General features: G+C 42.5%; 1 protein-coding gene across 5 annotated transcripts in view; it reads left to right on the top strand.

Annotated features, from left to right (window-relative positions):
- The window catches only part of kcnab1a (potassium voltage-gated channel subfamily A regulatory beta subunit 1a), a 49,950-nt gene extending 38,562 nt beyond the window's left edge, over positions 1 to 11,388 (top strand). For 4 of the 5 annotated variants that reach the window (XM_063004928.1, XM_063004923.1, XM_063004924.1 and 1 more), the window contains 11 exons: positions 629 to 708; positions 812 to 856; positions 1,026 to 1,070; positions 2,067 to 2,110; positions 3,928 to 4,014; positions 6,893 to 6,978; positions 8,407 to 8,527; positions 9,057 to 9,151; positions 9,806 to 9,926; positions 10,272 to 10,360; positions 10,474 to 11,388. In XM_063004928.1, the coding sequence (XP_062860998.1) occupies positions 629 to 708; positions 812 to 856; positions 1,026 to 1,070; positions 2,067 to 2,110; positions 3,928 to 4,014; positions 6,893 to 6,978; positions 8,407 to 8,527; positions 9,057 to 9,151; positions 9,806 to 9,926; positions 10,272 to 10,360; positions 10,474 to 10,563 (903 nt within the window). In that variant the 3' untranslated portion in view covers positions 10,564 to 11,388. The remainder of the gene's footprint in view (positions 1 to 628; positions 709 to 811; positions 857 to 1,025; positions 1,071 to 2,066; positions 2,111 to 3,927; positions 4,015 to 6,892; positions 6,979 to 8,406; positions 8,528 to 9,056; positions 9,152 to 9,805; positions 9,927 to 10,271; positions 10,361 to 10,473) is intronic. The other variant, XM_063004927.1, reaches the window with a different exon arrangement.
- Positions 11,389 to 14,604: the final 3,216 nt, after the last annotated feature.

Here is a 14,604-nt window from a genome sequence, read left to right as displayed (position 1 = left end):
TATTTTCATTTTATTTTTAAATTATTTCCATTTTATTCTTAAATTATTTCCACTTTAATTTTAAATTATTTCCATTTTATTTTTAAATTATTTCCACTTTATTCTCCATTTTTTTCATGTATTGTTAAATTATTATTATTAATATTTTCCTTAAATTATTTTCATTTTCTTCTTGAAATTATTTTCACTTTATTGTAGACAGTATGACAGTAAGCTTCATTTTTGATGCCAAATCAGCTAATATTCAGAAAAAGCCAACTATGTACTCCTGATATACCGGGAACGATCCTTTACTGCTGCAGACTTCCACTCCTGACCACTTCTTTTCACCTGCACCAGGCAGTTCATATGGAGATCCGTATCATGCATGGAGAGTCATGCACTTATCTCCATTATCCCTCGTCTCTGTGCAGCACCATCGAACAGCCAGCAGAGGGAGTAACTGCAGCAGTTATGACGAGCTGATTGTTGTCCATATAGGCGCCCAGCCTGCTGGTAGCACAGCTGAGATTCAAACCCGCGACTGTCATTTTGACAGTCATCTGTTGGAAATGCTTTTAAGCAACAGAAATCGCCGACTCCGCCTGTATTAATGTGTGTAGCGCGTCTGTGTGTCTGTGTGTTTCAGGTGGCGGAGCAGCTGATGACCATCGCGTACGAGAGCGGTGTGAACCTGTTTGACACGGCGGAAGTGTACTCGGCAGGAAAGTGAGTCAAATTCACTCTGGTTCTGATCCAGTAATGTTGACTCGGCTTTATTCTACTGAATGCTACTCAATTCTACTGATTTTTCTCTCTCTGCTTCCTACAGAGCTGAAATCATTTTGGGAAACATCATCAAGAAAAAGTGCTGGAGGTAAAGTAGGTCGTTTGTACATATACTGTATATTACATGTTTGCAGTCATATTCCTTACAACACCATACCTACAATGAAGTACGGTGGTGGCAGCATTATGACTTGAATAAACATTAAATAATTTTGTCAAACCAGATCTTTATTCGTACATTTTTCCTTTCTTAACAGGAGATCAAGTTTGGTGATTACGACGAAGCTCTACTGGGGAGGAAAGTAAGTGGAACACACACACACACACACACACACACACACACACAAAATCTCAAAGTAACTCTTCCAATAAAATTAAAAGTTTTAACACACTGTAAGGTGTTTTTATGCTGTTGGGAATCTAGTCGTATCCATTTCCCCGGTTGCCTCTCTCTTTCACTGCTACAGACCCAGACCCTGACCAGGTAGGGTTGTACCTAAAGCACACCCCCTCAGACACGTGTGCACTTCTTTTCACCTACCAGAGCCGGGTTCACACAAAGAGCAGTACCGCAGTATCACTGACCAACCAGCAGACGTCATAATAGCAGCATAAATGATGAATCCCTTCAGCCCACCCGCCATCAGACACAGCCAATCACTGTCTGTTTAGGCTCACAAATCACCATGGTTAACGTCTATGCCTTTGGTGTAGATCAGGGACGTCCAAACTACGACACGCGGGTCATTTGCGTTGGGTTACCATTTTTGCAAAGGCTTGGAGGTAGAAATAAAATTAAAGTCGTGCCGCTATTAATCAGGTTTTAAATAAAAAATACTTGAACTTTTTTACCTCTGGGTGGCGCTCTCATATAAAACAAATCTAAAACTCTCCCGGTCTTCTTTCCCCCCGACTCAAAACATTAACGTTCCAGAGTTTATGTCCTCTCTCGTGAATAATAATGCCCGTGTTGGTATGCGGGCACTGTGCAGGAATTTGGCAGGGGTGGGGGGGGGGGGGGGGGGGCGATGACCGAGCACCCGGCCGAGAGAGGGACGCTCGAGGCTGACGCATTCGCACCCAACATGAATGCAAATTTGGGTGGACAGACGTACAGGGTACAGACGGGCATGTCTGCTGTTAGCCTGGTGAAGGGGGTGACGGGGGGACAGACGCAGGGCCGGCGGAGGGAGACGGGCACAACATGGGCGCAGATGGTGGTTCCGAATGAACTGGTTTCGAGCGTAATGAGCGTGTGTGTGTGTGTGTGTGTGTGTGTGTGTGTGTGTGTGTCGCAGGGCGGAGACCGAGCGAGGACTTTCCAGAAAACATGTAATAGAAGGTAACGTACACACACACACACACTCACATACATACACACACACACACACACACACACACTCACACACACATACATACACACACACACACACACACTCACACACACATACATACACACACACGCAGACACACACACAGACACACATACACAGAGGCAGGCTGGGGGTCTGTATTGTCATTCAGTGCTTGATCGGGTCACACTGGGTCTGGAGGCGGACACACACCCTGGACAGGGCATGTTTAGAACAGCCAATCCACCTTCTGCACGCCTGAAGTACCCACACAGGCACAGAGGGAGCTGAGGTTCAAACCCAGGTCCCTGAGTCACGGTGCTGTGCTGCACCCAGATGACCTGCTGCAGCTCACTGAGCAATATTCACTATTATATAGAGATGTAAAGAACGCAGGGTGGCACGGTGATGCAGATGTGGTAGGTAGTGCAGAGGATGAGGGTTCTGGGGACCTGGGTTCAAACCTCGCAAACAAGCTGAAGGTCTCTGGGTGTCTGGGCGCATTCTGATTCGTGGCAAAACGGCTTCTGTGCCAACTGTGCCACTGTTCCTTATGGACTGTGGCCATGCCGTGCGGCGAACACAGGGACCAAGGTTTGATCCGAGAGAAGCTCTGCACCACCACAGAGGTCACAGAGGAGATTAATGAGAGCTTGTACCAACCTCCAGCTTGTTCAGTACCAGCGGGCACCAAGGTGGACCACGGAGGACCTCTTTCCTCTCTCTTTTTCTGATCAGTGGCTTTATCACCTCCTCTCTCGCCCTCTCTCTCTCTCTCGCTGTCAGAGAAAGCTTGTTATTTCTGAACCTTTGAGTGCTGTTCAGACTACGTTCTGCTCTGACCGCGGGGCGCACACACACACACTGTCCATTTTATCAGCTCCACTTACCATATAGAAGCACTTTGTAGTTCTACAAGTACTGACTGTAGTCCATCTGTTTCTCTACATGCTTTGTTACCCACTTTCACCCTGTTCATCAATGGTCAGGACCCCCACAGGACCCCCACAGAGCAGGTATTATTTAGGTGGTGGATGATTCTCAGCACTGCAGTGACACTGACATGGTGGTGGTGTGTTAGTGTGTGTTGTGCTGGTATGAGTGGATCAGACACAGCAGCGCTGCTGGAGTTTTTAAGTACCGTGTCCACTCACTGTCCACTCTATTAGACACTCCTACCTAGTCGGCCCACCTTGTAGATGTAAAGTCAGAGACGATCACTCATCTATTGCTGCTGTTTGAGTCGGTCATCTTCTAGACCTTCATCAGTGGTCACAGGACACTGCCCACGGGGCGCTGTTGGCTGGATGTTTTTGGTCGGTGGACTATTCTCGGTCCAGCAGTGACAGTGAGGTGTTTGAAAACTCCAGCAGCACTGCTGTGTCTGATCCACTCATACCAGCACAACACACACTAACACACCACCACCATGTCAGTGTCACTGCAGTGCTGAGAATCATCCACCACCTAAATAATACCTGCTCTGTGGTGGTCCTGTGGGGGTCCTGACCATTGAAGAACAGGGTGAAAGGGGGGTAACAAAGCATGTAGAGAAACAGATGGACTACAGTCAGTAATTGTAGAACTACAAAGTGCTTCTATATGGTAAGTGGAGCTGATAACATGGACAGTGAGTGTAGAAACAAGGAGGTGGTTTTAATGTTTAAGGTGTACAATTACTGACTGTACCCATGTCTTGCCTAAGTGAAGCAGGATGCTTAAATCTGGAGGACTGGAGTGTGACGCCTCTGGTTTAATGTGTAAATCTGGAGATAATAATATTAAAATATATTTGAATGATTTTTAGGTCTGAAAGGCTCCCTGCAGAGGCTGCAGTTAGAATATGTGGACGTGGTCTTCGCCAACCGGCCAGATAACAACACACCGATGGAAGGTGAGAAGAACTTCTGTAACTGTATTTTATACAGTATTTGCACACTAGCACACCAGAGCTGACATCTCGAGCTCCGGAGTTCTCAGCTCTGCTACCGGCAGGTCCGCCTGTACGGGTGACTATCAGCACGGCCGAGGATGAGAGTGCCGGTGGGGATTCCTCATACCTGCTGCAGTTATGGCGCTGCACATAGACTGAGAAAAACGGTTTGTTTGTTTGTTTATTAGGATTTTAACGTCATGTTTTACACTGTGGTTACATTCATGACAGGAAACGGTAGTTACTCATTACACAAGATTCATCAGGTCACAAGATTATATCAAACACAGTCAGGGACAATTTTGTATCTCCAGTTAACCTTACTTGCATGTCTTTGGACTGTGGGAGGAAACCGGAGCACCCGGAGGAAACCCACGCAGACACAGGGAGAACATGCAAACTCCACACAGAAAGGACCCGGACCGCCCCACCTGGGGATTGAACCCAGGACCTTCTTGCTGTGAGGCAACAGTGCTACCCACCGAGCCAGAGAATAACGGAGACCGGTGTGTTGCTCTCCGTGCGCGATGCGGATCTCCGTATGAACTTATAAACCTGCCTTGTGCAGGTAAAAAGAAGCGGTCGTGCCGCACACGTGTCAGAGGGGGCGTGTGAAAGTCACGGCTCTCTTTGGTCAGGAGTGAAGGTCTGCAGCAGTAGAGGTGAAATGCCATCTGGTAACTGGAGCTTGAGAAGAACCTTGATTCTCGTCTTTATCGAGTTCTGTGAGTTTGAGTGGACAGACACGAGGAGAACATGCAAACCTTCTTGCTGTGAGGCGACGGTGCTATATAATGTAAAGATTATTGAGATTAGATTGAGATCTAAAGTTTGAATCCCCAGCTGTGCTATCAACCGGTCGGGCATCTGCTTACAGATATGACTAGTTATATCTGAGGGAATGGACAAGGTCCCACCGTGGATAACCGTAGGCGTCCTGTCTAAACATGAATATAAATGAATGAGTGTAAACAGCACCGTGTGTGTGTGTGTGTTAAGTGTGTGTGTGTGTTAAGTGTGTGTGTGTGTGTGTGTGTGTTTAAAAGGAATTGAACCTCATCAGTACAGAATGTCCTGCAGCGAGAACACACGTGACCACTCGAGCTAAATCAGCTCCACATCAGCGCCGGTGTTTATCCTGAACGCTGCCGTCATGGTAACCTGGACCGTTTTTAAAGTCCGCCGCTTGAACGATTCGACCCCTCGCTCCCGTGAGTCGCCCGCCGGCGGTGGCTCTGGTTCTGAGAACTAACTCCATTATTCTAAGTACCGAACCACAGAGAGCGGCACGGTCACACACACACACACCCCTCGCCCCCCGCAGGACCCGTCCATCAAACCTTCAGCGTGAGGGTAGCTCAGGGAGGCAGGTGGAGGGACGGAAAACAGAATGTACTGATCTGTTCCTCAAAAATCTGGCTGGGCGTCCACACAAACACTGTTGGGCGTGTCCGAAGGTCGGACAAGGTTTCTTTGGAAACCTTGGAGCTTAGCGTGTCTCTCTGTACGTGATACGGCTCTCTATAAGAACCCAACACTGGTACGAAGAAGCAGAATCAGATTGGACACGTGTCGGAGGGGGATCTGATGATCCGGCTCTTCTTTATCAGATCGAGGGTTGTGCAAGCAGCAGCGGATTCACAGTCGGGAACTGGAAATGACTAAATTGATAGAAAAGTAAAGTGGGAAAAGTAAATGAAATGTCTACGCTTTAATATTAAAGTCATTAGGTTTAATATTAACGGTGGAATATCGTGTAGCTCGTTTTATTTTTCATTTTTACAACTGCAGAGATCCGGGTTCGAATCTCAGCAATTATATCTGCCAGCCGGGCGTCTAGACAGACGTGAAAGGTTTGTGATGGATTGGCGTCCTGCGCTGAGCCCAGTGTTTCCAGTAAAACCAGACCCACCACAACCTGCCCACATAGTCACTTTTAATATCTTTTCAACTCTGGACAAATAGATTTGATTCATTTATTTATAAGTATTTTTATTTATTAGTTTTAATAATAATAAAGGTGTGTTTAATACTTTGATGTGAAAATTAAATTCAAAATATAATTGAATTCTGAACCTGATCTGCTGGTTCTGATCTGAAATCTGTACAGGCAGGAATCAGTGCGGCGTTTTATGCCGCATTAAAAGGTCCAGAAGCTGCAGCTAGTGTGTGTGTGAGTGTGTGTGTGTGTGTGTGTGTGTGTGTGTGTGTGTGGATGCGTATATAAGGTCCCCGTAGAGCTTCTCGTTTTTCTTGTAATCGTTACGCAGCATCAGAACTCTGCAGTGCTTCAACACACACACACACACACACACATACACAAACCAAAACATGCACACACCTAGACACACACACCTACACAAACACCTAGACACACACACACGAATAGGAATAGGTTCATTTTGTTTAGTTTGATCATGGGGTGGAACATTCACCTCACATTCGCCTCACAGCAAGAAGGTCCTGGGTTCAACTCCCAGATGAAGCGGTCTGGGTCCTTTCTGTGTGGTTTGCATGTTCTCCCCAGAACCTTTTTGCTGTAAGTTTTTGAGCCGCCTTGTGAACAAATTGCATTTATTACTTTTACTTAATTATCTAAGCACTTCATGCTGGTTCGGTGCCAACTGGAAACTCTGGGTGAGGCAGGAACCCATCACGGACAGGGTGCCCATCTGTACACCTTACACAGTTTTTGATATGTGGAAGGAAACAGAGTTCCCACTCTGGTGTACGCCACCCACTCTACCAGTTGTGCCACCGATGTTAGATCAGGGTCCGATCAGGGTCTCAGAGGTGAACTGCTCTTTTTATTGAACTGGTTTTGTCTCTGTGTTGTTAGAGATCGTCCGGGCGATGACACACGTGATTAACCAGGGAATGAGCATGTACTGGGGGACGTCCCGCTGGACAGCCATGGAGATCATGGTGAGTCCTTCTTCCTCCCACATTCACTACCGTTTACCTTCATCCCGAGGCTGAGGCGCTGGTTTGCACACTGAGATACTGGGGCGTCCAGTGATGGCAGGTAAAACACGCTGGCACCCCAGTGCTGACGTCTGAGATTCCTCATAAGTGCTGCAGTTACGCCTTCTGCTGGCGGATCGATGGTGCTGCACAGAGACGAGGGATAATGGAGATCAGTGCGCGATACGGATCTTTGTATGTACCGCGATGCAGGTGAAAAGAAGCGGTTGCTACTGCACACGTGTCGAAGGGGCGTGTGTTAGTCAGGAAGTGGAAAGAAAGAAAAAAAGTAAGAAAAATAAATTAATAAATAATAATAAAAATCTGAAAGAAAAAAGAAAGGAAAATAAACAATGAAAAAGAAAGAAAGAACAATAAATAAATAAATAAATAAATAAATAATGAGTAAGAAAGAAATAATAAATAAATAAAAAATAAGAAAGAAAAATAAATGAATGAATAATAAAACAATTAATAAAACAAATAATAATAAAAAATTAAAAATCAAAAAGAAAAAACAAAATATAAAAATAAGAAATAAATAAATAAAGAAAGAAAGTAAGAAAGAGAAATAAATAACAAATAAAGTATACACACTCAAAAAAATAAATTAATAAATAATAATAAAAAATAATAAAAATCAGAAAGAAAAAATGAAGAAAAAGAAAGAAAAAAGAAAGAAAGAAAAAGAAAGAAAGAAAGAAAAAAGAAAGAAAGAAAAAAATAAGAAAAACAGAAAAATAAATAGATAAATAGTAAAAAAAATTTTTAATAAAACCAGTAATATTAAAAAATAAAAATCAGAAAGAAAGAAGGAAAAATAAATAAAAATAATAAATAAATAAATAAATAAAAACAGAAAAATTAATAAATAAATAATAATAATAAAAATCAGAAAGAAAAAAGGAAAAAAGAAAAATAAAGAAAAAAAATTAATAAAAAATAAGAAAGAAAGAAAAATTAAATAATTAAAGGAAGAAAGAAAAAATAAGACAAAGTGTTTTTAGTGAGACAGCTAATGTCGTACATGCTAACGGCGGTACAGCAGCGAGTGCTGTAATTTAGCAGGACAATTAATTCCGTGTCAATAAAGAGCGGGTTTAGCGAGGGTGCTGATGCTGTAATGACCTGTAATTTGTGCTGGCACAGGCACGATGCCAGGCGCTCCTGTCACGGCGAGCAGCTTCCTTCCTACCAGAGCGTGCACCCATTCATCAGATCCCAGCGGGTGATATGCTAACGATCCCGCCGCGCCGGTTCTTTTATTTATTTATTTCAGTGAGACGCGGGGAAGCGATTAGAGCGGATCGTCGGGGTGGGACGTGTGCACGTTAAAATGAGAGGATTTCATTATAGTGGTATTAATACGTTCTTTCTGTCTCTCTGCAGGAGGCGTACAGCGTAGCGAGGCAGTTTAACTTGATCCCGCCGGTGTGCGAGCAGGCCGAGTATCATCTGTTTCAGAGAGAGAAAGTGGAGGTGCAGCTGCCGGAGCTCTACCACAAAATAGGTTCGTACCGACCGCCGTCTCCCCGAGAGATTGGTTTCTGATCTTCTGTCTGTATTGTGTCAGGACTGGGAAATAATCCATCATGTATACACTAAAACACACCAGCACACCAGCGCTGACATCCTGAGACAATTAGGAAACAATGACTCTCCGTGTGCGATACGGATCTCCGTATGAACTTGAATGGTGCGGGTGAAAAGAAGCGCCGGTGCTGCACACGTGTCAGTCACTGGAACACAGGATAACCAGCATCAGGTTTTCTGAATCATTTTACAGACCGCCTTTGCTGGTCAGGGTCAAAGTGGTTCTGGTAGCAGGAATACATCCTGACACGTTCATGCTGGTCTTTAACACACTTACTGACATTTTGCAGGTTTGATATGTCAGTTCTGATGTGCTGGCATGTTTTACCACTGCGCCACTATCCATCCCATAATGTCTCGCCTGTTTACCCCCCTGTGTTGACCAGTCTCATGCCCACACACACTAATACTCACCTGTTATGTGTGTGTGTGTGTGTGTGTTTCAGGTGTGGGTGCCGTGACCTGGTCCCCTCTAGCCTGTGGCATCATCACTGGAAAGTATGAAAATGGCATCCCAGAATCCTCCAGGGCATCGATGAAGGTATGTATATGCAATATAGGGGGATGTTCCCACAGCTGGTAGCTAAGTGGGTACTGGGGACCTGGAACCTGCTTTTGACATATATTAAATGTTATTTATATTAAATGTTATTAATATTTTTATTTATTTTAAATGTTATTAATATTTTTATTTATTTTAAATGTTATTAATATTTTTATTTATTTTAAATGTTATTAATATTTTTATTTATATTAAATGTTTATTTATTTTAAATGTTAATAATATTTTTAATATTAAATGTTATTAATATTTTTATTTACATTTGGTGTTATTTATATTTAGTTTAATTTATATTCAGTTTTATTTATATTAAATGTTTTATATTTAGTGTTACTTATATTCAGTTTTATTTATATTAAGTGTTATTTATATTCAGTGTTATTTATATTTAATGTTATTTATATTAAACATTATTTATATTCAGTGTTATTTAAATTAAATGTTTTTTATATTTAGTGTTATTTATATTCAGTGTTATTTATATTTCATGTTATTTATATTAAACATTATTTATATTCAGTGTTATTTATATTAAATGTTATTTATATTTAGTGTTTTTTATATTCAGTGTTATTAATATTTAGTGTTATTTATTTAAAATATAATTAATATTTCGTCTCTCTGTCTCTGTAGCCGTACCAGTGGCTGAAGGAGAAGATTCTGAGTGACGATGGACGAAAGCAGCAGGCGAAGTTAAAGGAATTATCTCATATAGCAGAGAAACTGGGCTGCTCGCTGCCTCAACTGGCTGTAGGTACGAATTCTCCTGTCTGACTCTAAACTGGACCTGAATTAGACCATCGGTTTGCACCGTGAGCATATTGTGAACTTACGAGGCATGAAGTGGTGTGGTAGGTTTAATGAGACGGCTGAAGGATTTAATTTGCCTTAGTAGAAGCATCCGAGTTAAATAAAGAAATAATCCACAAAAATACTGTGCCCTTTATATTGTTTTACATCCAGACTGTAGTAATGCAGGGACAAGGGACAAAAGGGCATCCTCAAACTGTTGGCAAAAGGTTTGGCAACAAAAAAATGTGTGTGTGTGTGTGTGTCTGTGTGTGTGTGTGTGTGTGTGTGTGTGTGTGTGTGTCTCCAGCTTGGTGTCTGAGGAATGAAGGAGTGAGTTCTGTCCTCTTAGGAACTTCTAACCCAGAACAGCTCAGAGAAAACCTGGGAGCCATTCAGGTACCGACACGCCCTCACACTCATGTGTCACGCATTAGTATCATTAATTAATAAGTATTTTTTTAAAAGCATTTCTTTATTGTTAACATGTTCTGAACATTTTTCTTGCTCAGGTTCTTCCCAAGATGACGTCCCACGTGGTGACCGAAATCGACCACATACTCGGAAACCGGCCCTACAGTAAGAAGGACTATCGCTCGTAGGTGTTCGGGTCGCGTCCCCATCGGCGTGTGTCTTTACCTGAACACCTCTGTCCTGCTCTTTCTGCTGGGATTGCTTTCTGACGGAAGTCTTAGAGAGCCGAGCCTCGTATCCCGTCTGTGCATGCTCCTTAAAATATCTCCGCAGCCTCGCACCACCATGATGGACCACCATGTGATGAAGGAAACCCCTACAGCACCACCTCTGACCTGGTCTGACCTGGTCCACCCCTCTCGAACCCTGGTCAGTGATCGGATGAAGGTACGACAGTAGAAAGGCCGCTTGTAGAGACTGGAGGAATGGGGAAATGCTGCCACCTGCTGTTCATACTGAGAACTGCAGCCTTGTGTTTGTTAGCAGAGCTTAAAATTCGACGGAACGAGCCGCCGGTGTTTCCCGTTTTTACCTGATTAATGAGCGCATGTGTCCCTAATTGCATCTCTAATTAATTAAAGCCCGATATTAAAGCTTTGGCAGAAAATTGACGTTTGCGCTGTTAAACTTAGTGTAGGAGCAAAGCCAGAACTAGCAGCGTTCATGCTAGCACATCAATCCCAGCCTGTTGCTATATTCCAGATATATAGAGTTATAAAAATGACTGTAAAATATGTAAATAACATCTAGAACAACCAGCACCACGCTTTTCCACTCACTGATCCAGTTCTGCTCGTTATTTACCCTCAACTGGACCCATATCTTCTGGGTTTGGGTCATTTGAGGGATCATCTGTATGTTTCTCTTGATTATATACTGTATTTCTTGAACACATTATTCTTTTGGGTTGTTTTGATTCTCTTTGAGTGATTTATCATAATAAAACTGCTCATTAGGGGTGTAATAATACACACATTTGATCATTTTATGCATTTGGCCACTTTTTTAATGCATCACTGGTCACTTTATTGTGAATGCAGTACAAATGATGAGTGACCTTATTTTTAATGAAAAAAGATCACCCAAGTGGTCAGGAACGATACTCAGATAGGCGGTGGTGTTCCAATGATGTTTGATTGGCATTACAGGGCACAAAAAGTTATTTTATGCACCGCATTTCTGCCACATGATTGACTGAATGAAAACATTTTGCCTAGGCAGGAATATCTGCTATATACTATATCAGCAAAATCTATTACCTATGTACACCCATCAGCCATAACATTAAAACCACCTCCTTGTTTCTACACTCACTGTCCATTTTATCAGCTCCACTTACCATATAGAAGCACTTTGTAGTTCTACAATTACTGACTGTAGTCCATCTGTTTCTCTACATTTTCTTCAATGGTCAGGACCACCACAGAGCAGGTATTATTTAGGTGGTGGATCATTCTCTAACATGGTGGTGGTGTGTTAGTGTGTGTTGTGCTGACATGAGTGTCCACTCACCTTGTAGATGTAAAGTCAGAGACGATCGCTCATCTATTGCTGCTGTTTGAGTCGGTCATCTTCTAGACTTTCATCAGTGGTCACAGGACGCTGCCCACGGGGCGCTGTTGGCTGGATATATTTGGTTGGTGGACTATTCTCAGTCCAGCAGTGACAGTGAGGTGTTTGAAAACTCCAGCAGCGCTGCTGTGTCTGATCCACTCATACCAGCACAACACACACTAACACACCACCACCATGTCAGTGTCACTGCAGTGCTGAGAATCATCCACCACCTAAATAATACCTGCTCTGTGGTGGTCCTGACCATTGAAGAACAGGGTGAAAGGAGCTAACAAAGCATGTAGAGAAACAGATGGACTACAGTCAGTAATTGTAGAACTACAAAGTGCTTCTATATGGTAAGTGGAGCTGATAAAATGGACAGTGAGTGTAGAAATAAGGAGGTGGTTTTAATGTTATGGCTGATCGGTGTAAATAATATGCATTACAGTCATGCGAGAACTGGAAAAAACCTGTCCCAAACTACTAATGAGTTAGATGTGAGGACAGAACCCTGACCTTGGTTTGGGATTTCCAACAAGTCAGGTGTCCACATACTTTTGGCCATAGTACATACATCATGTAAAAATCAGGTGATCACCACAGATGAGAATCTCAACACGTTTGCTCACATTTCCTTTTGTTATCTTAAAACTGATTAAAATTCTACTCAGCCTCACAGGCCGGAGGAATATTCTGATATAAGGTGAAGTTCATTGTCGTCTCAATGGCTGCAAGACGAGCCAAAATAATTCTCCCTACCACCACCAGGCTTTACAGTTACATTACGCCGATGACGCTTGATGACCAAACATCTTCACTTCGGTCACATCAGTTCAATATTGTTTAGAGAAATTGTTCTGGTGTCATTTCACAAACATAATGGGGCTTTTTTCTAACCACCCTTTCTTTTTCTTATTGTTCTAAGATTTAATGTTCACATAATGTAGCTCATGGGGTTTTACTTTACGTCTCTGAGCGTTAAACGATCTGATCTTGGACTACATTCTTAATCAGTGTTTTTACACATTAATATTTGTTCTACTCTGTCATCACCTGAGGTTCTTTGTTTAACTACATTATTATTATTAAAGCAATAAAAAATGTAAATAAATGATTAGACTGGGTGTGTACTTTGTTTTTTCCCATTAATGTGGACTTAAAGTGAAGTAAATTAGAACTCAGTAGTTCCCAAGTTCATTTCCTGTTGTGTGTAGCTCAGTACTCGTTTATTTATTTGTTTGTTTTTTGTTTTACATTTTATAAAAGTGTATTATCGGTACATTGGCAGGAAAATTCCTTTCATACTGCTCCTGTGTTAGCAGTGAGGTAAATTTAACACACAGCATTAAATTCAGTATTCTAATTCTAGTTATGCCTGGTTCACACGACACAATTTGTGCCCAGATTTTCGCTCGGCGCTAGATTTGCCGGCTCGGAAGCAACTCGGCGTTTGCTCGGCGATCGAAACTCAGCTTCCGATCACTATGTGTGAACTACTCAACAAGCGGCTCGACCGATGAGAGATATTCAGCTTGTCGAATATCTGGATCTGAGTTGCCCGACTGGAAATGAGTGCTATGTCGAACAGCCAATGAGAACGCAAGATACGGTGAGACACGCACAAGTTTTATACAGTATTTCTGACCGTATTGTTCTCTACAAACAATAATACCCATGCTGCATTGCAAAAAATATATTTATTAACATCCAACTCACTATAGAACAATCCATGCTGTTCCTATGTCTCCTACTTGATTTTACGCTGCACATCAGCGCACAAACTTTGATCGCTTGCTACGTGTTGACGTGCATTTTTGGACGTGGTATCCTTAAACCCCTCGTCACTTCTCACGTGTTTTTGTGACAAAATGTAGTTTTGGAGACCAGAGAAGCTCGCCTGCGTATTCCAGTTGGTGATAGATGGTGTAGTGTGAGACCCCCCCCATCACCGATCAGTCGTGTAGTGTGAAATACACACCGACCTGAAAGACTCCCGATTACAAGAGATCCAGTCGTGTAGTGTGAACTGTACAGCGACCTGACGACTTGGAAAGTCGTGTAGTGTGAACTTGGCATAAATCTACTTTTTAAAATGAGTTTTAATGCCACAAACAGGCGTGTAACGCCACACCTGATAGTGGTTTATTATGCTAGCGCACCACTGTCGAGATCCGATCGTCTGTGTAGACGCCTGGATGACAAACAGAACCGCTGAGATTCGAAACAGGAACTCGGGGGTGAGCTAGTGTAATAAATCGCTGTGCCAAACAAGCAGGAGGTTAAAGATGGACCAAAGAAAACGTGATTATAAAAATATAATTATATCAAAGCAAAATATTGTCTTTGTCAGTGGAACTGAATAATTTCACATGAGGAAGTTTAGAGCTGGTATCGGTACTAAAGAACAATTAAGAATCATGGATTGTTATCGTAATATAAGAGATCCGATCGTCTGTACAGACCTAGCTTTTGTGCAGTCATGCTGGAAGAGGAAGGTCCTTCCCAAAACTGTTCACACATATTTAAAAACATCCGACTCATTTTAGAATATGACCCACAATTAACTGGTATTTATGGTTAGTTCAGGTAAGACATGAAAATGAATAACAGAA

The sequence above is a fragment of the Trichomycterus rosablanca genome, chromosome 11 (assembly GCF_030014385.1).
Source record: "Trichomycterus rosablanca isolate fTriRos1 chromosome 11, fTriRos1.hap1, whole genome shotgun sequence".
NCBI classification, from domain to species: domain Eukaryota; kingdom Metazoa; phylum Chordata; class Actinopteri; order Siluriformes; family Trichomycteridae; genus Trichomycterus; species Trichomycterus rosablanca.
This window is presented reverse-complemented; position numbering and strand designations above follow the sequence as displayed.